The sequence below is a fragment of the Hippocampus guttulatus genome, chromosome 4 (assembly GCF_054856545.1).
Source record: "Hippocampus guttulatus isolate MCC_2025c chromosome 4, RoL_Hgut_1.0, whole genome shotgun sequence".
NCBI lineage: Eukaryota > Metazoa > Chordata > Actinopteri > Syngnathiformes > Syngnathidae > Hippocampus > Hippocampus guttulatus.
Genome location: NC_141264.1, coordinates 2,961,519 through 2,987,851, shown reverse-complemented (window position 1 = coordinate 2,987,851; position 26,333 = coordinate 2,961,519). Strand labels below are relative to the sequence as shown.

At 42.2% G+C, this 26,333-nt stretch overlaps 1 protein-coding gene across 2 annotated transcripts; it reads left to right on the top strand.

The window, feature by feature from the left end:
• dnajc24 (DnaJ (Hsp40) homolog, subfamily C, member 24) lies at positions 1 to 24,381 on the top strand. Of its 2 annotated transcripts, none has more exons than XM_086108852.1 (5): positions 1 to 461; positions 665 to 768; positions 3,243 to 3,378; positions 13,197 to 13,265; positions 20,329 to 24,381. In XM_086108852.1, the coding sequence occupies exons 1-5, from the start codon at positions 434 to 436 to the stop codon at positions 20,496 to 20,498; spliced, it is 507 nt and encodes a 168-aa protein (XP_085964978.1). In that variant the 5' UTR covers positions 1 to 433; the 3' UTR covers positions 20,499 to 24,381. The 2 variants fall into 2 exon arrangements, with proteins under 2 accessions (XP_085964978.1, XP_085964979.1); XM_086108853.1 differs by lacking the exon at positions 20,329 to 24,381 and adding an exon at positions 13,824 to 14,177.
• The last annotated feature ends 1,952 nt before the right edge of the window (positions 24,382 to 26,333 follow it).

The following is a 26,333-nucleotide window of genomic DNA, read 5'->3' as shown; positions in this document are numbered from 1 at the left end:
CCCACAAATTATATAGCTGAAATTCAAGTTGGAGCTCTTCGGCTACATTACAGAGATTGAAAAACGCCATCGTTTGTGTTGTAAAGACGTTGCATTTTGGAGTTAAACTCTGTTGCTCACTTTACCGAACAATGATTGACACTAATCCGCCTGTGTGAGTGACTGTAAGCAACGACGTCATATTTGGGTAGCTTGAAATTTACGTGTAACATCCATACAGAAATCGGATATATGCATTAAATTGGCACTTCTGCACTGTAAATTCAATCGTCTTTCTTCAACGAAAGAGGGAAAAAACTACAGGGTATGTGTACGGTTGTCGGTGTTGAGAAGCGGAACTATTTTTTTCGCACCCGTTTTTCCTGCGGATTCACAAAAACAGCGGACGCCTTGGCTCTCAAGAATGGACATATCGTGACATCCCTTGAAAATTATGGCGAATGACAACAGCGTTTCCCCAGGTTTGAACACTTGGTGAATTTCAGCGAATACACTTTGTGATTTCTATTATGAGTTACCCCTATTGACACGCCAATACTGCCTATATATACCATATGTGGGAAAAGGCACGCTTAATTCTGACCAGAACTACAATTAAATGAGTCGAGTTGGCCAGGATTGTTTGCCTTGTTTGGTTTCTGTTAAGATCGATGTTTTATTCTAGGTATGTGTGAGATAGCAGAGAAGGATCTGTATTCTGTTCTCGGAGCCAGCCCTTCAGATTCAGTCCACCAGCTCCGACATAGATATCAGAAACTGGTTTTACAGGTAATCTCTCTCTCTCTCTCTGTTTGTCAATACGTTGTCACAGGAGATAAGTGTATATGGGCTGCATCATGTATACCCCCAAAAAGTACAACTAATTCTATTATTAATTACAGTTGATAACATTAACGGTTCTTCAGAATGTAAACAAGACAACCCAAGGTGACTCGATGCTCTGTCTCATCTCCCTGGTACTTCGCATACTGCTCAGCATGGTAGTTGAGAAATGACGTATGATTTCTTGATTACATCAACGTTCTCTGCACATTCAAAATATGTTGCATAAATATCTTTATTCATGTAGCGTATCATACAAGATACGCAACTCAAAGTGTTTTACATGAGTTAAAAAACAACCCTCCTTGCACACCAAACTCACCTACGAAAATCAAAACCTGTGTGTTCTTAAAAACATGAACATTGTCTGAAGCCCTAGGTTTCTCTGGCACGCTATTCCACAAATGGTGGCCATTTGACTTTAGGAACGATTAAAAGGATATTGCCAGAGGATCTCAGAGTTCACGAGGGTTCATACAGTAAAAGGACTTCTGCAAGAAATGAAGGCCCTTGACCATTAAGACATTTAACAAACAGTAATAATAATTTAATATCAATCCTGAAACAAACAGAGGAGCCAGGTCAGAGATTTTATAATTCGAGTAATGTGTTCCCGCCTTCCGTTCTTAATCAGGACACTTACTACTGAAATCGGATTTTTTCAAACATATTCATTAAAGTAAATAAATAAAAATCATTTACATGGAGTACAGTACTGTATATGTTGCTCTATGTGACCCGCTGTTGTTTTGCAGCTTCTCACGGACTGTTTGCGGACTTTGAAAAAAAACCCCTGTATATGTTAATTGGTCGGTACTTCGCGGATTTTCGTTTATCGCGGGTGGTTTTGGTCCCTATTATCTGCGATAAACGAGGGATTACTGTGTTTTCTTTACACTTGGTGTCACTTCAGATTTTTGTTTTGTCAAAACGGATCATGAGCCTGTGCTAAGTGATTTAAAAAAAAAACTGGTTTAGTAGCCCACAAAAGTCAATGGTACACTAGTAGCAAACACCTTGCAATTATTCCACAATTCCGGACCACTGACCCAACATTTTGAGACATAGACGTCAGGTTAAACCAAACGGCCACGAAAACTTAATAAGATAAGATAAGATAAGATATCCTTTATTTGTCCCACACTGGGTAATGACACCAAGGTGAAGGTGACGGCGGGGCAATAAACAAAATCATTTTTGTCATTGCTTTTCTCCATCCATCCATTATCTGAATTGTTTGGATGCTATTCTAGCTGTCTTCGGGCAGCAGGTACACCCTGAACTGATTGCCAGCCAATCACAGGTCAATTGCCAGTTTTAAAGCATTGGTACCAGGGGTGAGAATTTTCCGCCGATTGACAGATTTCCGACTTTTTATGACCAAAATTACTGTGTGAGATGAGCCAAAATCTGTTGCGAAATTTTGGAGGGGCTCTTGGTGTTGCGGGTGAGCGAGAGAGGAGAGCGAGAGAATGACCCCAGGATTTCTGACGGGGCTCGAGCCTCCCCGACCCTAGTGTAGAGCCATGCGCGATTTCATATTCGTAATGTACTAGTGCAAGTGAATAACATGTTCTATGTTTGCTCTGGCTAGGTATTAAGCGAGACATGCCATGGTTTGCTGACTGGCAACAGGCTGTGATTGCAACCTCTTTTGGTGCGCTGTGTGTGATATTTGAAATTTGACTGTAGCCAAATCTGAATTTACAGTACAGATACTGTATATGTTATTGTTATTTTATGTTATTTCTATATGGAATAGTTGTTAGTACTACAAATTACTTTTGGCCAGTTTTGTCATCTTACATCCTTGGCCATCACACATTAATGCTCAGTGGTAGACATTGCACTTTAATGTACGTATTTACCTGGTAGGCCTACGAAATGTGATCACTTTTAATAGGCATATATGCAGCTGAAACAGGTAGGCTTCAATGTAACATTTTCAAACAACATAATTAGTATGGTGTTTTGGGGGGGTGGTGGGATAGTGTACAATATGCCCCCCCCAACCCCCATGCAGCCCAAATTTTTTGTCCTTCTAGTTAAGTCAACAATGTTGGGGTAGTGTGGCTATATCCGATGAATTACGATTGATGCACATCTTGAAAAGAAAATGTTTGACGTGACTTCCACTTCAGTGCATTTTTTTCCCTCCTTATGACTTTTACTTTTATACTTCAAGTAGTTTTAAAACCATTACTTTTATACTTTAAAGCAAAAAAGCTGCGGTTGATATTTCAACTTCTATTAGTCTTTTTCAATCCCAATCCATAATATCTATTTGAGTAATGAACATGAATGCTCTTGACACCTCTGGATCAAAGTAGTTCACACTTCTGCTCAACAATAATGCAATTCTTTGGCGTGCGTGTGCATGTGTGTGTGTATTTACTCCCAATACTTCTGTGTTTTAACAGTGCCACCCTGACCGGCTTGGAGATGTGTGTGACTCAGAAGCTGAGTCTGGTAGGAGGAAGTTTCTTGAAGTTGATGCAGCCTGGAAAATCCTCTCGGAGCACAAAACTAGGAAGCTATATGATCAACAGCGGAGAGGTAATTACCAATGTTTTTTGAACAATCGTGGTTGAAAGAGCATTAGGCTCAAAGTAGGAGGAGCCTTTAGCACTGGAACATGGTACAGTGAAACTCCTCTACAATGAAACCTACATGGGCGAAAATACCCCCTAGTGTGGAAAAAATCTTCATGCATTAATACCATTCCTGCTCTCCTACCCCCATACAACGAAAAAAAACCCTGTTGCGTTATAGGAAATCTTTGTCTCTGCTCTTGCCACGCGAAGAGATTCACTACAACGAAGTCTAATCCAACAGCGACCTCTACTGCTTCGTTCGGAAACGGCAACAGCAACCACCACACTGGTTTACACAGCTCCGAGTTTCCTGAACGCAACATACTCAGCTGCTCTGCCATTGGTTTACCGAGCATCATCCTGGCCTCCGATTGGCCAAGAGGGACCTCACTATCTATGTATGTAGATACTGTAGCTAGATCCGTGGAAGATAGAATGGAATGCATCCGATTGGCTGCTCAGAGTAAATTGCTTGTGGCTCGACGGACAGTCAAATAAACGAACGTTTCCTGGAATACTTTACTTGTTATCATACTAAAAACCTTACGCTAACTGGAGCGCGAATTAGAGAGAAGGCAAGTTCCATCGCGCTAACTATGGCCATCGAGGACTACGAAGCATCCTGTGGCTGGCTTTAAAAGTTCATTGCATGACATCAGCTGAGCAACGCTGTCTTGGGTGGCGATCGAGGGGAGGTCGAGTTAGAGACAGTGAGATGATGGAAAGAAAAGCCACCGGGTCCAGGAAGTATTTGTTGTTGTTAGATTCAGACGAGCATGGACGTTGCATTGCTAAAATGGCTACAAAACGGACCTTTGGATGTCAAGCAGCAAAGACAAGAAGCGCTCTGACGCTGGAAGAGAGGGTAAAAGTGATCAAAATGAAAGACGGAGAAAGCAAAATAAAATACATTATCCAAGAAATTGATGTAAGTGAAAGAGAATGCTGATCGTAAAATTCACAATTTCTTTCCCTTTTTTTTCTTTCTTTTTTCTCGTCATTCGCCCCTCAGGCCATGAGGTGTTCCGATAGTTTTACGTAAATGTGAATCACCCAGAAGAAGTGTTCACCAGTCGGGCGATCGCTCACTATGCTGATGTTTGCCTTGGACATTTTCGAAGGATTGTTAAAAGCTCACAAAAGCTAATGTCCTTTGCTCTGTTCTTTACAAAACGCCAGGCAAAAACCCCTCTGATAGAGAACATGAACTAAAGAGGGCAAAAAATGATGACGCAGTTAAAAGTTCAATGACCACCATTTACATTCTTGTTTTTTTACATTATGCACAATTCTCATTCATTGTGCAACAACTGAATTGTAACATGCATTTGTTACATATTTTGATGTATTTTTCTGCTTCCGAAAACATTTATGTCTGAATTTTGGGAGGGCTTGAGGGAACGGATGAGGGCATTTACATGGAAAATGCGCCTCTACTTCCAAAGTTTTCTAGTTCAGAAATTTCTACCAGAACCAATTAATTTTGTAAGAGGTTCTACTGTATTGCATATGATCTACAGCAGAGAGGTAATAACCGATCTTCGTCACACAGTTGTGGTTGAAAGAGCATTTGGTTCACAAGTAGGACCCTTAAGCACTGGAACATGGTTGCCCCTTCCCGCCATATAAGATGCCCGGTGGTATAGTTGGGCAACTGGTCGTTCGTCATATCACAGCATGTCCTCACCAAGTGTAAGTTGGTTTAAGTGCTCATTATGACTATAGTCTTCAGTCACTATTCAATTTTGAAGGTAGCATCCTCACATGATTTTATTGCGTAAGGTCAGAGCGTGTCAAGATTGCACATAAACATTTCTCTCTACAGCAGTGGTTCTTAACCTTGTTCGAGGTACCCAACCCAACCAGTTCATATGCGTATCCACCGAACCCTGAGTACAAAATAAAAATATGATTCGAGAAGTGTTTCTTGAGTGTTGCCGTGCGAGACTGGAGTTGCTCAACTTGGCATGACAAATCACGCAGATAGGACGCTGAGTCCCATCATGTTCCGTGATGCATGTGAATCAATGTTGTACATATTCGTCCGACCACTTTCTTTTTTTGCTCGACATAGCATTTGTTAAAACTAGCGCTGTCAAACAATTAAAATACTTAATCTAATTAAAAATGCAACTGTCATAATTAACTCAAATTAACTAATAATTAATCACGATTACTCACACATTTTTTATCGTTTCTAAATTTCCTTTTATATTTTTTGTCCTATTTTTTCCCATTTGAATGCTCTCATCAACATGGAATTGTGGATCAGTTTTCTATGTGCAAAATTCAAATATTTACTGAAACAACAATTTGGATTTTCAATTTTACATGAACATTTTTCACTTGGAGCAGTTATTCACACATAATCTCTCACACAATATTCCTGTCCATCAACAACAGTGAAAAAAAATATTTTGTCACACAACAGGTCCTTTACCAGCTCTTTTTAGGGAATCAAAACAGCAATATAAAATAATGAAGTGCACATCTAAGGTAAACTAGTACTCAGCCTATAGTGGATTTAAGCCATGGTTGCATACTTTGTTTTTCACAAGTTTGCTTTGAACACAGCAGTCAGGCTATGTTGATTCTGTTGGTCCTTCTTGCGCGGAAGTCTCTCTATGGGTTTGTGTAGACATCATTTCGGATGACTACACTTGGTTCGAAACAACACTGGAGACGTTTCCTTATTTTCAGCGTGGTCGCGACCACTGCACCACTGAACTCTCGACGTGTCTCAGCGCACCGTCACTGTCAGACGAACACAGAAAAGCTCCACCCCCTTTATTTATATGGACACGGAACACGGTAACCTTCCACACAAAATAGTTCCAAGCAAGGAACAATCGTGTCCGTGGCATACATCGTACTCAACAGACTACCTGCTCTTTATTCACCATAGGATCATCAACCGAGTCTCTTATTTCTGTCCCGAAACAGTGCCTTCTCCGCTTCGTACAATTTCTGTGCATAGCTTGTAATGGAGGCTCTCGCTGGCAATCCGTAGTGGAGTCGTTGGATGCAATGCAAATGATTTCAACTTGAGTCAAGCTGTGGACAATGTTGACAGACTTTACTTCAGCAAATTTGTTCTTTGTCGTGTTATCCATTTTCTTCGCTTTGAAATGATCCGTACCTTAGATGAGGGGGTGGAGTACTCCCATCAGCCGTGTGCTTGGCCATTAAGTGGTATTTCAGACTCGACGTTCTACGATGATAGCTCAGTTTACGACTGCAAAACATACTGGTAACGTTGGTCTTGTCATTGGAACTATCTGGCAACTTTTTAAAAGTAAACTTTCCATTCATAAACGTTTTAAGTATCCGTTTTCGGTGACTCGCGCTGGCAAAACAGACATAGGCGTGGACTTCTGTAGCGCGCTTGTTGTTTTGTTTCCGGTTTATTTATAGAGCAACGTAAAATCCGCTGTGACATGTGTCACATTAATCTTGCGATAAAAAACTTAATCACGTTAAAATTCATTTAAAGTAATGCCGATAGTAATGCGCTAAACTGTCAGCTCTTGTTAAAACAAACAAAAAAAAATCGTACGACGTATTATCACGACAGTCTCACGCTGACGACTGAGTGAACTAAATTTCCCGCAACACTGATTGGACAAGCAATGTAATGTGATCATCTGCAGCCAGTGATGGCCATGTGGGTGTGTCATAACTAAATGACATGTTGAGTTGGGTGTGTCTTAACCTCCATGGCAGAGGCTCTGTCGAATCCCTGAGACTGATTCACTGAACCCCTGGGGTTCGATCGAATCTGGGTTAAGAACCACTGCTCTACAGTATTGGTAGATCATTGATCTCAGAGTATTTGATTGACAGATAATAGTTGAGTGGCGCATGGTTTCAGCATATTTAGTGGAAACGGCAACAGCCTTTGAGTGCAGAGACAATGGCTTGAGTTTACAGTACACCATTTTGAAGACTCACTGATCATACCTGGGGATTTTTTTTTTCAATCATTCAAATTGGGCAGGGTTGCTAACCAATGCTATTTTGGAAAATGAACAATTATTTTTGCTTTACAGGGTAAATACTTAAAAACTTTACATGTTGTAGTCATGCTTCTTATTACGAGTGCAATGAAATATTTGTCTTTGGTCATCATTGTCTTTGGTCAGTGCTTTGTCAGCACTGTGTTATGAAAAAAAAAAGTGTCTTAGTTTGACATGGTCATTATTATCCTCCATTAAATTTAAATTAAAAATTAAATCCATCCATCCATCCATCCATCCAGTCCCTGAACCGCTAATCCTCAATCAAATTAATTCATTTAAGTAGACCATAACAGTTTGTTTTTCTCAAGGAAAAAAATCGGCACCAATATTTCTGCGTAAAAAACACAATGTTATACTTTTGGCATTCATCTGACTTCACGAATTTGGTGCCTGCTCAAAAAGCTTTACACACACACACACACACACCTACACACACACACACACAAACACACAAACTCACATACATTTTACATTGCTTACACTATTTGCTCATCTATTCACCTGTTAAATACAGCGGGAGCACACCAGTGGCTGCTTGCCACTGTTTTAACTCCTAAAACGCCAGAAAGTTTCCTTGAAAGTTCCGCTGACCATAACCGCGATCTAACGTCATATTGTTGCCAAAGGTACAATTCTATTAAGTCGCGTTTTTTTTTTCAATAGTTTGGCCGGGGGCGCGATTTATACACCGAAGCGACTTGTGTGTGAAATTCTTAACATTATTATTTTCACATAAAACTGCAAGTGGGCGCTCTAGGCCTGTGTGAAGATTCGTTGGATTTAGTGATTTGGAGTGACACTGATGGTTTGGTCAACTTGTTAGCATGTTCTTTATGCTATAGTTATAACGGAATAACTCTTAATATGTTACGTGAACATACCAGGCACGTTTTCAGTTTTTTGTTTATGCGTCATGTTACGTTAGCATATCGTACACCTATTCAGCCTGTGTTTCTCTATTTTTATTTTAAATCGCCTTTCAAGATGACATGTTTGCTCTTGGTGTTGGATTTTATCAATTAAATTAGCCCCAAAAAATGATACTTATACTCCAGTGCGACTTGTTTTTTTTTTCTTCTTTATTATGCATTTTATGGCTGGTGCGATTTATACTCCGGTGTGATTTATAATCCAGAAAATACGGCAGTCAATGCAGTCTACTCAAACCTGCAGTATATCACCACTACAAACAAACACACGCGAGACATATGTGGCATGCATCTGGCAGCCGTCGGCGAAACGGGCATCCATCAGTAACGCACTGCGAGGTCCATCTGTACTTGACCCAGTAAGTCACCAATGGACGAAAAACCACTTCTGTCAGTGCCCATCTATTACAATGATTATTTTATTCCACCATTTTTCTCCAGGTTACCTGCACTGTATATGTCGTACTAAGTACATTCTCAACGCTGATTGGCTGTTGCAATGCCAGATGTGTCTTTCAGACACAAATGAACAAAGTTGAGCAGATATTCTTGCCTCCAGTATGTTGCCTCAAAAGTGTCAATTGTGCCACCGGGGATGGATTTTCACCTATCTTTGTGAACTGCATTGACTTCATATGTAATCAGGGTTCAAAATGAAGTTGTCCGAACACGAAAATTACCAGCTAATCAGAAGTTTCACTCAACATTTTTTTTTAACTTGAGTTCCATTGTTTTTATCTACCTCTACCGCTCTCACACCGGTTATACTCTAGACCAGGGTTAGGCAACTCTGGTCCTAGAGAGCCGCAGTCTCGCTTGTTTTAGAAGTTCCCTCTTCCAACACACCTGATTCAAATGATCGGAATCGTTATTAGGCTTTTACAGAGCTTGATTCGTTTGAATCAGGTGTGTTGCAACAGGGAGAGATGGAAAACAGGCAGGATTGGGGCTCTCTCGGACCTGAGTTGCGTACCCCTTCTTTAGACCGTAGTTTGAAATAAATGCATTCACACTGCTAATGGGCATATTAAATGTCAATACCTTGCATGGTACAGTATTACCTGTAATTTGAAATGTAGGAGTCACTTCCAGAGGTACGAATGACAGAGAACAAAATATAGCGATTAAGCATCGTTTGAGTTTGAACGATTCCAGTTATGATTTTGGTTCCAAACGATTCTCGATTTCAATTCTTCCCGGGGTGTCCGAACTGCAGCTCGCAGTAAAGACTAAAATAGAATTGGACACAGCCAGTGCCATTTGCCTGCACTGTACTACAGTACTTACCTTTTGTACTTTGTGGCAAGCCCGGCGAACAGAAGAAATTTCCTTGACCAATTGGCCATAATTCGATATGGCCACCAGCCATGCCAAAATGTTGAAAAATATCTTTGTTTTGTTACCATATCAAGTTTTTTTTAATTTTTATTTTTTTGCAACTACAACCCCAATTCCCATGAAGTTGGGACGTTGTGTTAAACCAGAACATTCCGACCATAACATACCTTAGCTTTGCCTAAACGCGGCAGCACCACGGCAGTAAAATAGCACAAACAGGGCTGCTTAAAAAAACAAAACAAAACATAAAAGTCACTGTTTGCAGTCGAGTGATGCTTTATTATTTTTTTGAATGAAAAAATACCTTGCTTGCCGTAACACTCAGTCAACCATTCCTTCATTCAGCTTTCTACCATCCACGCTTTCATATCAACTTTCACAACAATGCCTTTTGGGAGGCCTTTTTATTTTTATTTTTGGCATAGTAACTCTTGGTTGATGCAGTGCAGCCCAAAGCACAGGTCAAATGTGCCCTCTCATGGCCAGTTGTTTTCAATTTGACAGATGATAACTTCTTCGGACCACCCTTAAATCAACTTGTCTCACTCTTACCTTTTATGCTCGAGCGCTGCCTGGGGGGCATTAGAAAAATCTTTATAAAGGCCGCTTCATTAAATAAGCCACAGAGTTGATAGCGTGTGACAAAAGTCACGGTTTACAGTACGGAAATTACGGTATTTTACAATTTATTTTTGTAGCGCTTTGAGGATGTGAATAAATAAAGCAAAAAAAGTCATGTTTATTTGTCATCATTTATTTTTTAATAAGTCATTCATTTTGACATCATTTGGTAATAAATTAAGTTCAGTTAAGTCACATTTATTGATTAAGGCGAGACTTGGGAGCCCACTCTTGAGGACGTGCACACTGCAAGAACCAAGACAAGGGCACGGAAAATCCGACTGGGCCCCCCGCAACCTGCCCACCACCTTTTCCAGCGCCTCCCCCTCAGGCAGGCGATCCATGCGCATCAAATCCAGCAGACACTTAAACAGCTTCTTCCCTCTAGCCATTAACTCCCTAAACAGTAACCCAAATCTACCTGTATAGTGGCTCTTTGCAATTTTGCACAACCCTGTGGAACAGCATTACTGCTATAATCATTGTAGCTCCAGCTCTGTACTTACTTGAACCATAGTCATCACTGATCTATACTCCACCGCACTAGACACTTTAAAGCGCTCAAGGACATCTACATAAATCAGGATGTATTGTATTGTTTTGTATTGTATTGTATTGTATCTGCACAATTGCACACTTATTGTACTACAAATACTGCCACTGGTCACTTTAAAATGGTTCAATGATTTTCTGCACCAACTGTACAATTGTTGTCGTATTTTATTCTATCACTGATCACTTTAGCTCTGCTTAATACTTTGCACATTGTCTCACAGTTGTCACTGGGTGGTACCACTGCACTACGGTTCACTTACATTACGGAATGTCCCTCCATACTGATTTTGCCATACTTATTTGTCATGTCCTTGTTATGATGATACTAATGCAGCGTGTTGTACTGGAGACAAATTCCTTGTGTGTTCTACATACTTGGCCAATAAATATGATTCTGATTCTGAAAGGATGAGTTCTTTCAAGTCAAGAGCCAAAGCGTACTTGACGTCAAATTTGACTTGATTTTTAAAAATCTGATTTGAATGCATTGCAATAATGATATTTTCATATTTAACTTTGCTCCCAGTCTCCCAGTCATTGTTCTCTTCTTCCGTTTGAAATGTACTTCTTAATTTTGAAGTTTCTTCAGCGGCAATTATTCTCAACACAGTTCAGACGCCAATTAAAGCCCGAGCGAAGTTTAACACAAATTATTCATTGCTCACTGTCATTATCACTGTCAAAGTGAACAACTTGATAATGACTTTTATTCACAACCAAACTGTTAAAACCAAGTGTGAACATTTGTTCACCTGTCTATTCATCCACTTGGACGATTATTAATGACCCACAAGCGTCTATGTATCCATCTATCCACGCATTCATTCTTTCATCAACTTTCATTAAAAAGCTCAACAAAACAGAAAAAAAAACATCCTCAGCAAGGTCACTTTCTACACTTAAAGTGTAGGCATGTGTATGATTTCAAAGATTAATTGATATACACATGAGGCAGATCTTTTTTAATTCCAGTCACTGTGTGAAATAATAGGTAAATCCGGGATAACAAAAATAAAAAAAATCATAATTTGAAAACTACAATGAATGTCAAATTGAAAAGTTCAACCGAAAATAAGGACAAGGTCTCCTTTTATCTCAAGTGATATAATGAATAAGTGTAAAGTAAGAAAATAGGCTAAAATACAGCAAATAAGGCTATATAATGATTTACTGCTCTACATAATTTTTTATAGGTGCCATGTATAGAAAAAATGAGCAAACACTCCAGAAGCTGTAAAAATCCATCATCATAAGGAACAAATACATAGATAATGACTCAGAGGCATTTGGAGTTGATTAAGTTGATGAAATTAGCGAATGAAGCAATCGAAAAGAGAGCCATCATGGCAGGTCAGCGTAACATCCCAAGACAGGCCTGTGCAACCAATTTGGGCGGCTGGCACAATCAACTGACCAAAAAATAACCCCCCCCCCCCCCAAAAAAAAATTCTAGGTGAGTCATGTACAGTCAGCTGATGGGGGTTAGTCTCCTCAACTCAAAAAAAAACAACAACAAATGTACAATTTCATTCTTGGGGCGGTGGGCAGGGTGGTATTTAATACCCTACATATATTTGCATAGCACTGCCCATCCCCATCTTAAAAGTCGTCTTTTGCGATAACCGCAAGCAAGTATTATCAGAACCACAGTTTCAACTTTTTGTAATCAAATTTTAACCTGTTCACTCTGCTGACCGGAAATTAATCATCACGTTCTACTTTTGTTGTTGTTGTTGTTGTCAGGAATTCACTTACAAAGGGATTCTTTTTTTTTTCTATTCATGGGTGATTATTAAAAATAATTTTGGTTGGAGCTTCTGCATGCAGATGAATTACACATAAACCATACAAATATTCTGACAGTTACCCCTTATATCATCTGTAGTGGTCCGAATAAATTACAGTCGTAAGCACGTTATGGGCCCTGCAATGGAAAGGCAAACAATTCAGGGTATGGTCTGCCATTTGCCCCTCTGTCAGCCGAGTTAGGCTCCAGCTTCCCCACAAAAATAAATGGCCTTTGGGAAGTCCTGCATCACACCCGTCACCACACTTTGTAGTTCTCATGAATTTTACCAGCACTATTGTGCTGCTAAATCTATTGAATGTATCCCAAAGTTCAGATGAAGTTATTTTTAATTTGATTTTTAATTTTTTTGCAAAATAATCTTTCATTCATTTTTTGCTGTCATTCAAATCCGGTTTGGAAAGTACTACTGCAGGTTAAGCCAAAGACTCATTAAACTAATGAGCATGACAACATAATGCATAGTGTCCAGAAAAGTTGTCAATTGCTTTTCCTGTTTTTCCTTCACCAGCTCAAGAACTTCAACAGGCCTGGCCAGTTGACTCCACAGTCTTACTGGAGCACATGACCTGGAACAATGGTGAGCACACATGATTTGATTTGTTTGTTTATTTATTTATTTATTTATTTTTGCTTCGACTTGCTAGATAGATACTGTAAATAGCTGTGGTGTGGAAGCAGTGGTCTTCACGCCTTTCACAACAAGCAGCAGTTTGGCAGATGTGAACAATTGAAGCAACAGATGTTCGAACAAACGGTTGAGTAACACATGTAGACGGACAATACAAGAATATTCACTGGCATATATTTATACTTTGTGAAAAGTTGGTAGCATACATTTCAGAGTTGGATTTTATCTTTTTAAAAACACATTACTTTTTTTTGTTTGTTTTTTGGGGGTGGCTGGAACATATTAGTGACTTGTGCACTCATTTCGATAAGGAAAGATGAGTTTTGATTGTTTTGAATAACAAGCATGGTCACTGAATGAATTAAACTCCCATTTTAACCATCGTATATTTTTCTGCAGTCGTGATTGTGTCCCACAGTTGTCATCAGAAGTTGACATCCATTTGTGACGGGCGTGAATGTCATATAATTGTTGGGCTTTTAATTATTTGAGCCATTCTTTTTTCAGGGTCGAATGATTGAAATGAAATAGTTATTGTTTTATCATTCAGTCACACCTTGATCGACTTCAACGATGAACTTCTTGTGAGTGATCATAATAGTTTTGGTTGGTTTACTGGACAAAGTTGAGCTCTCTGGCCACAATGACAAAATGTATGTTCGGAACAGTCACGGTGAGGCTTTCAGACCGAGGGAAGCTGTACCTAGCAACATGACAAGATTTGTCAAAATGCCAAGTCTGGTTCGAATGGCCACTTCAACGTGAGTACAATGCACCAAGGATTAAAAAAAAAAAAAAAAAATGGGATCCAGCTAAAATAATTGTTTTCATGTTGGAAAATAAAAAAGCCTTTTTGAAGAATGCTTTTGTGTGATATCACTTTTAGAAAATCTGGCCAGAAAACACCATGAAATTAGAGTAAAACGGGACAACATGATAATTTCTCAACATTTTTCTTGACACTTTGGTGTCCTCTTTCGACTCAGGGCGAACAGGTTTCCGTAAAAAAACATAATCCCATTGCTCGGGCAGACCAAAATTCTGAGATGTCAATGGGTCAAAATTACTGTGGGGTTTGAAATTCGGGTTCTTGCCCTAAAAACTCGATTTAACGCAAATCAACAATTGTTGGTGAGAAGAGCCGTGCAGGCAGTACAATGACTCATGCACTTTGGTAGTGTTGGAGGATGATCAAGCAGGGGGAAGCGTGTTGTTGTCGACACGGCGGGATCCCTTGACCGTTCTCCACTTCCCCAGGTCCTCCGCGTGTTCGTTTGATTCGGGCTGAGTTGATGTGCAAAAGTCAGAGGCTGGAAATGGAGAAGTTCTTGCAAGATGTTTTACTGAACGTTCAGGGCACAACACGAATCGATTCGGGCTCCTGTGAGTCTCAGATTTCATCAGGAAGCCCCAAGCAACTACAGTCACACGTACATATAGGCATAGTATGTTAATTATATTAATTAGGGGCGGGCAGTCCTTCCCCTCATGTAAAAATCTGAAACAAAGAAAGTCAAGCAAAGTTCGATTTTGGCATTTTGACAAAGTACAGACCATATCTGTTGGTCCACAAATCTTGAGATTAGGGTTCCTCTTCGAAGGCACTTGACAGCCTTCAGGGACTTTCCCATGGTGGGAGACGCAAAAGAAACCACTTGGGGGGCTGTTAATCACTCAAGGGGAAATAGGACCCCAGCTTCACACTACATTCTTTGTTTTAAGTAGCGGATGTTCAGGACAGAGACCTAATAGTCAAGGTCGACCTGTCTATGATACAAAGTTTTAAGCTAAACATATAACATAGGTGATATCTTCAGTAGCCAATAGTTTTTTTAATGGGGGATTTTAGAGGTCAAGTCAAGTCAAGTCAACTGTATTTATAGAGCACTTTCAAACAGCCATCGCTGCATACAAAGTGCTGTACATGGAGCAATATAAGGTATTTTGTGTGCCCATCTCATTCAAAAATAAATAAATTTAAAAAATCCTCGTCTCACCCCTCGGGTGGTATCCGTCCCTCATTCAGCTCGGGTCCTCCACCAGAGGCCAGGAAGCTTGAGGGTTCTGCGCAGTATCCTTGCTGTCCCCAGCACTGCACATTTCTGGACTGGGATGTCCGATGTTGTTCCTGGGATCTGTTGCAACCACTCATCTAGTTTGGGGGTCACTGCCCCGAGTGCTCCGACCACCACAGGCACAACTGTCACCTTTACCTTCCAGGCTCTCTCCAGCTCCTCTCTGAGCCCTTGGTATTTCTCGAGTTTCTTGTGTTCCTTCTTTATGATGTTTCCATCACTTGGGACCGCTACATCCACTACGTCGGCTTTCCTCTGCCCTTTATCTATGATCACGATATCTGGTTGGTTCGCCATTACCATCTTGTCAGTCTGGATCTGGAAGTCCCACAGGATCTTCGCTCTGTCATTCTCCACCACCTTCGGAGGTGTTTCCCATTTTGACCCTGGGGTTTCCAGTCCATACTCCGCACAGATGTTTCGGTAGACTATGCCAGCCACGTGGTTATGGCGTTCCATGTAGGCTTTCCCTGCCAGCATCTTACACCCTGCAGTTATGTGTTGGATCGTCTCAGGTGCCTCTTTGCACAACCTACACCTTGGGTCTTGTCTGGTGTGGTATATGCTCCTGAGCAGCCAGGATGAATTGCCTCTGTGCTGTCCTTCAGGCCAGCCCTCTCTAGCCACTGATAGGACTTCTTGAGATCAGCCACTTCAGTTATGGTCCGGTGGTACATCCCGTGTAGGGGCGTGTCCTCCCATGATGGTCCCTCTTCCAGCGCCTCATCCTCTGTTCCCCATTGTCTGAGACATTCTCTGAGTATGTCATCCGTTGGAGCCTTCTCCTTGATGTATTCATGGAGCTTGGATGTTTCATCCTGGACAGTGGCTTCCACACTCACTTGTCCCTGGCCTCCTTCCTTTCGGCTTGCGTACAGTCTCAGGGTGCTGGATTTGGGATGGAACCCTCCATGCATGGTTAGGAGCTTTCAGGTCTTAACGTCCGTGGTCTGAATCTCTTCCTTTGGCCACCTTATTATTCCTGCAGGGTATCTGATCACTGGCAGGGCATAGCTGTTTATTGCCCGGGTCTTATTCTTGCCATTGAGCTGGCTTCTTAGGACTTGCCTCACTCGCTGGAGGTATTTGGCCGTAGCCGCTTTCCTTTTTGCCAGTTCGAGGTTGCCATTGGCTTGTGGTATACCGAGGTACTTGTAGCTGTTCTCAATGTCTGCTATTGTTCCTTCAGGGAGTGAGACCCCTTCAGTGCGGACTACCTTTCCTCTCTTAGTCACCATCCGACTACATTTCTCAAGCCCGAATGACATCCCGATGTCGCTGCTGTAGATCCTGGTTGTGGGTACCAGGGAGTCTATGTCCCTTTCGCTCTTAGCATACAGCTTTATGTCATCCATGTAGAGGAGGTGACTGATCGTAGCTCCATTTCTGAGGCGGTATCTATAGCCTGTCTTGGTGATTACTTGGCTTAGGGGGTTCAGTCCTATGCAGAACAGCAGTGGGGAGAGTGCATCACCTTGGTATATGCCACATTTGATGGACACTTGGGTAAGTGGCTTGCCATTGGTTTCAAGTGTGGTTTTCCACATCCTCATCGAGTTCGCAACGAAGGCTCTTAGGGTCATGTTCACCTTATACAACTCCAAGCATTCAGTGATCCATGTATGTGGCATCGAGTCATAGGCTTTCTTGTAATCAATCCTGGCTGTGCACAGGTTGGTATGTCGGGACCTGCAGTCTTGTGCGACTGTTCTGTCAACCAGGAGCTGATGTTTGGCTCCTCTGGTATCTCTACCAATGCCCTTCTGTGCTTCGCTCTTGTATTGATCCATGTGTCCACTTATCTTAGCCGCAATGATGACATGAGCTTCCATGTTGTGGAGAGACAGGTTATTGGCCGATAGTTGGATGGGACTGCACCCTTTGAGGGATCCTTCATTGGCAATTGGTCACGTTGCTACTTTACCAACTCTACTCTGGTAGTGTTAGGATCATGCTCTGGGGCAAATTATCTGCTAATGTCATAGTAATGCAGGACGACTTCCCCGAAATTTCTCAGGAAATTCAATCGATCACAACTCGACCGTTCTGGTTGTCGTAGAAGACATTCCGCTTCATCAGTTAGACTTATCAGTCAATGCAACAAGGCTTGGCTAGGACTGCACCAGTCTGAGTTGGTGTTTCTGTTGTTGTTCAAAACATTCATGGAGATATCTTGCAGAGAGGCCTCTGTCAACAGAGTCTTTGGGTGCAGAGCCACTCATTAATATTATGTTCAGTTGTAAAACTGTTCTGCAGTTTAAAAAGCACTCTTTATTTGTTGGTAAGAGGCAAAATCATCGAGTCTCTTTGTAATGGATGAAAGGATGTCATTGGCAGTGGGGTAGAGGTGTTGTAAGTGCCAGCCTGAGTTTAGGGATGGTCTTTCCACATTCATGGAGATGGCCTCTCTCACTCCTCGATCAAACTAAATCTGTTTTCTCTGTTGAGAACATGTACATTTTTTTTGTCCTCAAAGGTGTGCTGCCGCTTCTTTTTGAAACGCAGGTAGACAGCTGACTCTTGATCTGAGGGCGTAGCCCATCAATGTTGCGCCTCGTGCCTGTTCAGTGTTTGCTTTTCTTCCCCCAGTATACAGACGTTCCCCGACTGACGAACATTCGAGTTACGAACAACGGTACATACGAACATTTTTGCGGGTATGTCGAAAAATGTTCGGACAGAGATGCTGTAAGTTAGATTTTGTATTGCGCGCCTTTTTCCGAGTAGTGCTTCTTTCCACCGCTAATACCGACGTGAGGCGCTGTGAGAGGAGGAGGAGGAAACGCCTGACCCATGAAGAAATTCGAAACGGAACTCTTGGCCGAAGGGTTTTCGCTCATAGATAAAGCCATCGCACTCTTCGAGCAGCAAGACCCAAATATTGAACGTTGCACAAAGGTTGCAAATCAAATGAATGATGCCATACAGTGCTCCTGCATCATTTATGATGAGAAAAAGAAGAAAACTGTGCAATCGTCGTTCGATCTCTTCTTTCGGCCAGTTTCTACTACACCCTCCAAGGAAAATACTCGTCAACCCTCATCTTCTTCTCCTGGACCCTCAACATCCTCCTTCATTGATGTAACGGAGGAGGAAGTAACTCTTGAAGCCCATTCCAGTGACGACGAAGACCCTTTCGGCCCCATGATATGAAATCCTCCTCTTCCTTCTCCTCCCCCTCCATCATCTCATTAAGCCTTTGAGTACATCTTCCAAAAGTAAGTTAAACTTCATTTTATTATACTTATATAAACCTTAAATATACAGTACTTATATAAGCCTTAAACATACATTCCATACAAAATATAGCACCGAAGCAACTTACGAACTAATTCACCTTACGAACGATCGTTCGGAACGTATCTCGTTCGTAAGTTGGGGAGCGTCTGTATGTACTGTAGGTTCCCGGAATCCCGCAACTTGGGATGGGTATCGTTAATATATTTACGATTCAAAAATGGGTTGAGGCAGTGAAGGCAGAACTTCAAAATACTGCAGCTCACTCCCCTTCCCTACCTACAACACAGAGCCAATCATTTTCCAACCAACGCAAGGAAAAAGAGCATCGGCACGTAAGGGAGGCCCTCCAAACCGATGGTGTGTGTGGACCCCAACTGGTACATTGTGAAAATCAATACAGTGAAACTCCTCTACAACGAAATCATGTTTGCCGCAAGACATTTTTCACAACAGGGGACTCTTCACTATACTAAATTTTATCTCAGATGTAAACACACACACGCACACACAATGTAAATGCATACTCTTTATTTTTATTCCAATAGTGCTTAAGTATGAGCATACACTTATTTGACACTTCATATAGTCAGCGTAGAAAGAAAAAAAAGGGAAAGAAATTCACAATCAACATTCACTTTCACTTACATCAATTTCTTGCAGAATGTCTTTTACTTTGCTTCCTCCATATTTCATTTTGATCATTTTTACCTTGTCTTCAAGCGTCAGAGCTCTTCTTTTCTTAACTCCTTGGTATGCAAAGGTCCGTTTTGTAGCCATTTTAGCAATGCAACGTTTGTGCTGCGTCTGAAACTAACACCAACAATAATGAATACTTCCTGTTCTACTGCGCATGTGTAAACCAGTGTGGTAGTTGCTGTTGCTGTTTCCAAGCAAAGCAATAGGAGTCGCTGTGGCAGGCTGAAGTCGGATTAGACTTTTGCGGAAGGCTTGTTTTCGTTGTAGTGAACCTCGTTGCGAGGCAAGGGCGGAGAAAAAGATTTCGTATTACGCAACAAAGTGACTTTTTGTTGTAGGGGGAGCAGAAAAGTGGGAATGGATTTCATGCATGAAGATTTTTTTCACACTAGGCGGTATTTTCGCCATGTAGGTATTGTTGTAGAGGAGTTTCACTGTCATACAAATTTGAAAAACACAAGCCCAGTATGTTTTTTCCACCATCATCTGATGCGCACGTAATATTTGGATTGAATATGTTGCCCAGCCATTAAGTGTACGTGGAAAGGATTACTGCTTTCTTGCTAGCTCGATGTTCCCTACTTTGCTTTTGATTGTTTTTTTTTAAGGTGGATTTCGACTGAGCCCATTATCATGAGTTAGAGAACGTCACAAAGTGCTGTCTGCACAGAACCGCAAGAGGTGCTCCCTCTATGTTGCGTTCACTTTTGATTTTTGTTTCGTTTTTTTGTTTGCATTTGTTTTTATAGTTGAAGTAAAAATGACTATTCGTTCAGTTATGATCATTTCTCCCACGGTCACAATGGTCTTAGAAGTCGAACGAGTGAGTCCTGCAGAAATGTTCGTAATAAGCTTCTGACTACAACTGTATATGCCCGCTTTTTTTTTTATTATTGTGGGGCCCTGTGGGGATGTATTGCAAATGTCCTTTAATGTTGTTCAACCAAAGTATTGTTTTCTTGTCATGTGTAATAGTTTTGTACATATTCTGTCCTTTTCAGATGAGTGTGTGTATACGTATTGCTGCCGCTGTGGTGGACAATTCATCTTTTCAGAAGAAGAGTTGCCATGGAGGCAAGAGAATGACGGGCAAGAGAAAACAAATGAGAGCCAACATGTGGTTGTGTGCTGCGATACTTGTTCTCTCAGTGTTTATGTTAAACTGCCGTGACAGAAAAAGACTTGAAATTCTCATTGTGAATGTTCATACAGTTCATCCGTGTCGTTCTGTGAGAGCGTGCCCATGAAGAGGGATATTTTTCCCCTTTCCGTTTCGACATGATTTGAAGTCCCTGTAAAGTGACAACAGACATGTTTTCTAAATTTGACCCACCACACAGTTAAGGGCATGTTAGCAACACTGCCAAATTTGAATGATTGAAGAATCCAACAGCATCACCTCCTTCTCGTCATCCTCCCGTCGCCCATCCAGAAACGCCGGCCCGTCCATCGACCATCGTGCGTTAGCCGGCTTGGCTGGGTCGGCTAACGGTCCCCGCAGCAGCGAGACTGCCGCCGTCAACTTCGGGCTACTTAACATCCGTTCGCTTACTCGGAAGTGTAATCTCATTCAAGATATCCTCACTGACCGTAAGATTGACATTCTCTGTTTAAATGAAACCTGGCAAACTCCCGGGGACTTCTCACAGCTGAACGATTCCACTCCCCCGGGATTTGTTTACATTTCCAAGCCCCGCGATTCCGGTCGCGGAGGAGGTCTCGCGATACTATACCGCGAGAAGTGGAAAGTACTTCCGGTTTCTCTCCCTCCACTTTCCTCCTTTGAATGCCTTGCCTGTCAAATATCCGGATCCATTCCCAAGATTATTGTCACAGTGTACCGCTCCCCCAAACCCCACCGTGACTTCTTAAATGAACTGTCTGCTGTCCTCACCCATCTCTCCTCTCTGTCACCAAATATAATAATCCTGGGAGATTTTAATATACATATGGACAACACTGCTCTTCCTCTCACCATTGACTTCACTTCTTCACTTAACAGTTTTGGTTTTGATCAATTTGTAGATTTTCCCACACACATCAAAGGTCACACCCTGGATCTGATCTGCTGCTCTGGTCTTTCCCCCTCCAACTGTACTGCTGACGAACTTCCAATAATGGACCACTTCCTTATCTCATTCAACATTACGCTCCAGCTCTCAATTGCCAAATCACCCCGGACCATCGTTTACCGTAATATTAAAGACATTAACATTGACTCTCTCACTGCATGGCTGACCACCCTGACTCCGGACATTGATTCCACTCCTGATGACTTGGTTTTCCGTTATAACTCTGGTCTCATCAGCATCCTCAATACACTCGCCCTGTCAAGTCCCGCTCTGTCCTTTTTACTCGGTCTGCCCCTTGGTTTACCCCTCATCTCCGTTCCTTGAAATCCCAAACCCGGCATCTTGAGAGACTTTATAGGAAAACCGGTCTCACTGCTCACAAGGACATCTATGCAGCTCAATTATCACTCTACAAGGATTCCATCTCTCAAGCATAATCACATTACTACTCTGGACTCATCTGCTCCAATGCTGGAAATACAAAGACTCTCTTTTCCCTTTGGAACAGAATCACTCAACCCCCTGACTCCCTACCACCTCACTTTTATTCTCTTGACACCTGCAACGCACTTCTCCTCTTTTTCAATGAAAAAAATCAACAAAATCCACCAGCATCTGGGCTCCTCTGTACCTTTCCCCTCCTCTGACCTTCTCACCCCTTGCAAACTGTTCTCTTCTTTTGAACTCCCCCATCTCTCATTAATTTCAGACCTCATCATTAAATCCAAGACTTCCTCCTGTCAGCTCGATCCCCTCCCCACAGTTCTGGTCAAATCCTGCCTACCCTCTCTGCTTCCCTTCATCTCAGCCATTATCCATTCCTCTCTGTCGACTGGAATTGTTCCTATGCTCTTCAGAACTGCAGCTGTCACCCCAATCCTGAAAAAACCCGGTTCAGATCCCAATGATTTTAATAACCTACGCCCCATTTCCCACCTTCCCTTCATTTCTAAAATTCTTGAGAAAACTGTCGCCTCTCAGCTCCACTCCCACCTCACCGACAATAGCCTTTATGAACAATTCCAGTCCGGCTTCCGTCCCCGTCACAGTACTGAAACAGCCCTCATAAAAATCACAAACGATCTTCTCATGGCAGCAGACTCTGGCCTAATCTCCATCCTCATCCTCCTTGACCTGAGTGCAGCCTTCGACACAATCTCTCACCCCATCCTCCTCAACAGACTTTCTACCATAGGCATCACCAACACCCCATCGACGTTGGTTCCACTCATATCTCACTGGCCGCTCTCAGTTCATTCAACTTAATTCTTTTATTTCACAATCCCTCCCCGTCTCTTCTGGTGTTCCCCAGGGTTCTGTCCTAGGTCCACTCCGTTTTCCGCTCGGAAACATTTTTCGCAAATTTGGCTTACACTTTCACTGCTTTGCGGATGACACCCAGCTCTACCTCTCCAGCAAACCCGACGCTTCTCTCCCACCCTCATCCCTCTCTCACTGTCTCTCAGAAATCAAATCTTGGTTCACCCATAATTTCCTCAAGCTAAACAGCAATAAAACAGAACTCCTACTCGTCGGTACCAAATCTACTCTAAACAAAGCCGACAGTTTTTCCCTCAAAATTGATAATGCCACTATATCTCCTTGCCCCCAGGTGAAGAGTCCGGGTGTCATCCTTGACAGTTCACTATCCTTTCACTCCCACATCAATAACATTACCCGGTCCGCTCATTTCCACCTCCGCAATATAAACCGCCTCCGTCCCTCACTCACTCCTCACACCACTGCTATCCTTGTTCACAGTCTCGTCACTTCCCGTATCGACTACTGTAACTCACTTCTCTTCGGTGTCCATCAAAAATTCCTCCATAAACTTCAACTTGTTCAGAATTCAGCAGCCCGGATCATCACGAGAACCCCCTCCTTCCATCATATCACCCCCATCCTCCGACAGCTCCACTGGCTTCCTGTCAAATTTAGAATCAACTTCAAATTACTTCTCTATACATTCAAAGCCATCCATAACCTTGCGCCCCCCTATCTGTCAGATCTTCTTCAAATTTCCATTCCCTCTCGCTCACTCAGGTCCTCATCCTCACTCCACCTTTTTCTACCCTCTGCCCGTCTCAGTACAATGGGGTGCAGAGCCTTCAGTCGCTCTGCCCCCAAACTCTGGAACTCACTTCCTCCCAACATTCGTAATATTGACTCTCTTTCCATATTCAAAACCCAGCTCAAAACCCACCTATTCAGACTTGCTTATCCACCTTAAATCTTTCTTTTTTTTTTTCTCTATTTTATCTGTGGTTTTATTATTGCTCTTGGTTGTAAAGTGTCCTTGAGTGTTGTGAAAGGCGCTTGCAAATGTAATGTATTATTATTATTATTATAATAGGCAAGTATTCAAAAGGAGGGAAAACCAAAGCCCTCGGTAGCGGCTGCCACTCTGGTTTTTTGTTTTGTTTGTTTTTCCAAATAATCAGAACAATCAAAATGTTTTGTCCCCCCCCCCCCCCCCCGCCCAAAACTACGATGTGAAACCACTTATTTTGAGACCTGAAATATATACCCTCTCAGTGATTGCTTTGACTTATTTAAATTTTTCATGTATTATTACTTTTGTAGGGCGGCCCGGTAGTCCAGTGGTTAGCACGTCGGCTTCACAGTGCAGAGGTACCGGGTTCGATTCCAGCTCCGGCCTCCCTGTGTGGAGTTTGCATGTTCTCCCCGGGCCTGCGTGGGTTTTCTCCGGGTGCTCCGGTTTCCTCCCACATTCCAAAGACATGCATGTCAGGCTGATTGGACGCTCTACATTGTCCCTAGGTGTGAGTGTGGGCGTGGATGGTTGTTCGTCTCTGTGTGCCCTGCGATTGGCTGGCAACTGATTCAGGGTGTCCCCCGCCTACTGCCCGGAGATGGCTGGGATAGGCTCCAGCACCCCCCGCGACCCTAGTGAGGATCAAGCGGTTCGGAAAATGGATGGATGGATATTACTTTTGTGTCATATTAAATTTTTTTTGGTGACCAGTGTGTTGTTTTTTTATTTTTATTTTTAACCAGAAGGTACTTACAATTTTGTCCTCGTGTGGCTATAATGTGTGCACAAACCCAGAATTTTGACCCAACACAAACAATCCAAAAATGGAGTTCATGAAACAACCTAACTGTTTTTAGAAATGTATGTTTCTCTAACACCCTAAATCAGGGGTGGGCAATTATTTTCCCGGGGGGGTGGAGGGGCAAATGAGAAGCAGAAAATATTGTGGAGGGCCGGGCCAAAAGTTAGAAATAGAAATAGAAAATAAAGAAGATAGCACAATGTCTTTGTATGCCAGTCATAATTCTAACATTCTCCTCCACCATCACACTCAGCACCGGTTCTCCTCAAGGATGTGTACTGAGCCCCCTGTTGTTCACACTCTACACATTTGACTGCTCTCCGACTCTTATTAGTGGTCCAGTTTGCGGAACGTTTTTAACATGATAACAATCAAACCATTCTAGGAAATGTTCATTTACTCAAGCCACAAGCAATTCACTCTGAGCATGGAAATTGCCAGAATCGGACTGAGTAAGAATCACTTCCTTGTTTTTCAAAGTCTCATAGATTTGAGTCTTTCCGACTCCAGGCGTCTCCTGAATGTTTCGTACTTTGTTACCCGCTTCGTTTAATCAGATACATATCACTTCCCTTCCATGGTCATTACTCTCTCCCTCTTTCTTCGTCTTCCCCTCCCTCCCTGTGCTCTGCAACTTGAATTAACTGCGCCACCTGGTGTTGAAATACCTGTCATTACAAGTCCAAACGAAATGAATGCAATCAAACCTTAATTGTGCACCAATCTTCGGCGGGCCGGATTCGGCCCGCGGGCCGTAGTTTGCTCACTCCTGCCCTACATTGTCCCTAGGTGTGAGTGTGAGCGCGGGTGGTTGTTCATCTCTGTGTGCCCTGCGATTGGCTGGCAACCGGTTCAGGGTGTCCCCTGCCTACGGCCCAAAGACAGCTGGGATAGGCTCCAGCACCCCCGCGACCCTAGTGAGGGTAAAGTGGTTCGGATAATGAACGAATGAATGTTTCTCTAAGGTGCTTCAAACTCCTGTTCCATGTGCAAAGGTTTTGCTTTTTAGATGTTATGGTCTTGTCATGGAAGAACTGTCTTTCGAACTCAAACATGTGGAGAACATGCAAACTCCACACAGGGGCGCAAGAGCGATGATTCAAGGCCAAACCTCAGAACTACTGTCGCTGATCTAACAATTATATGCTTTGCTCAAACATATGAATGCCAGAAAGGTCTTGAAATAAAGTTTAAAATAGTTATCTTTGTTCAATGGGATCAGTTAGCATATATTTGAGATTTGTGTGTATGAAAGCCAAATACTTCACTTTTCCCGTTCAGCTACATCACGATTGTACCATTTTTAACCCTTTCGGGGACAGCGGTTACTAGGGAGGACAGCTATTCAAATGTTGTTTTGTCTTAATTAATCTTAATGTCACAGTTGTGCATCAACCACAACAATAGACACTTTTGTGTGTTGCCATCCACTGCCATTATTTTTTATTTCATGCCAAAAGACTAATAAAAACACTTGAGAAAAAAATCCTGATGTAGGTTATCATTATTTGTGCATGAAAGGGTTAATTGAGGTTGACCATTATGATGAGAGAAAAATGTATTTTCTACTTACAGGTCACATATTAATAAATAAAGTAAATTGTGACTGCACCAATTCAGTGTGTCTTTTCTTTCCCGAATAGCAACCGCTACTTGAGTGTATCATGCGACTTCTGAGCTCAAGTAGGATAAGGTGATAATGGTTTAAAACCCTCTCGGCGGTCTGGTGGCCGACTGGTTCGCGCATCAGCCTCACAGTAAAGAGGTGCAGGGTTCGATTCCAGCTCCGGCCTTCCTGTACGGAGTTTGCATGTTCTCCCCCTGCTTGCGTGGGTTTTCTCCAGGTACTCTGGTTTC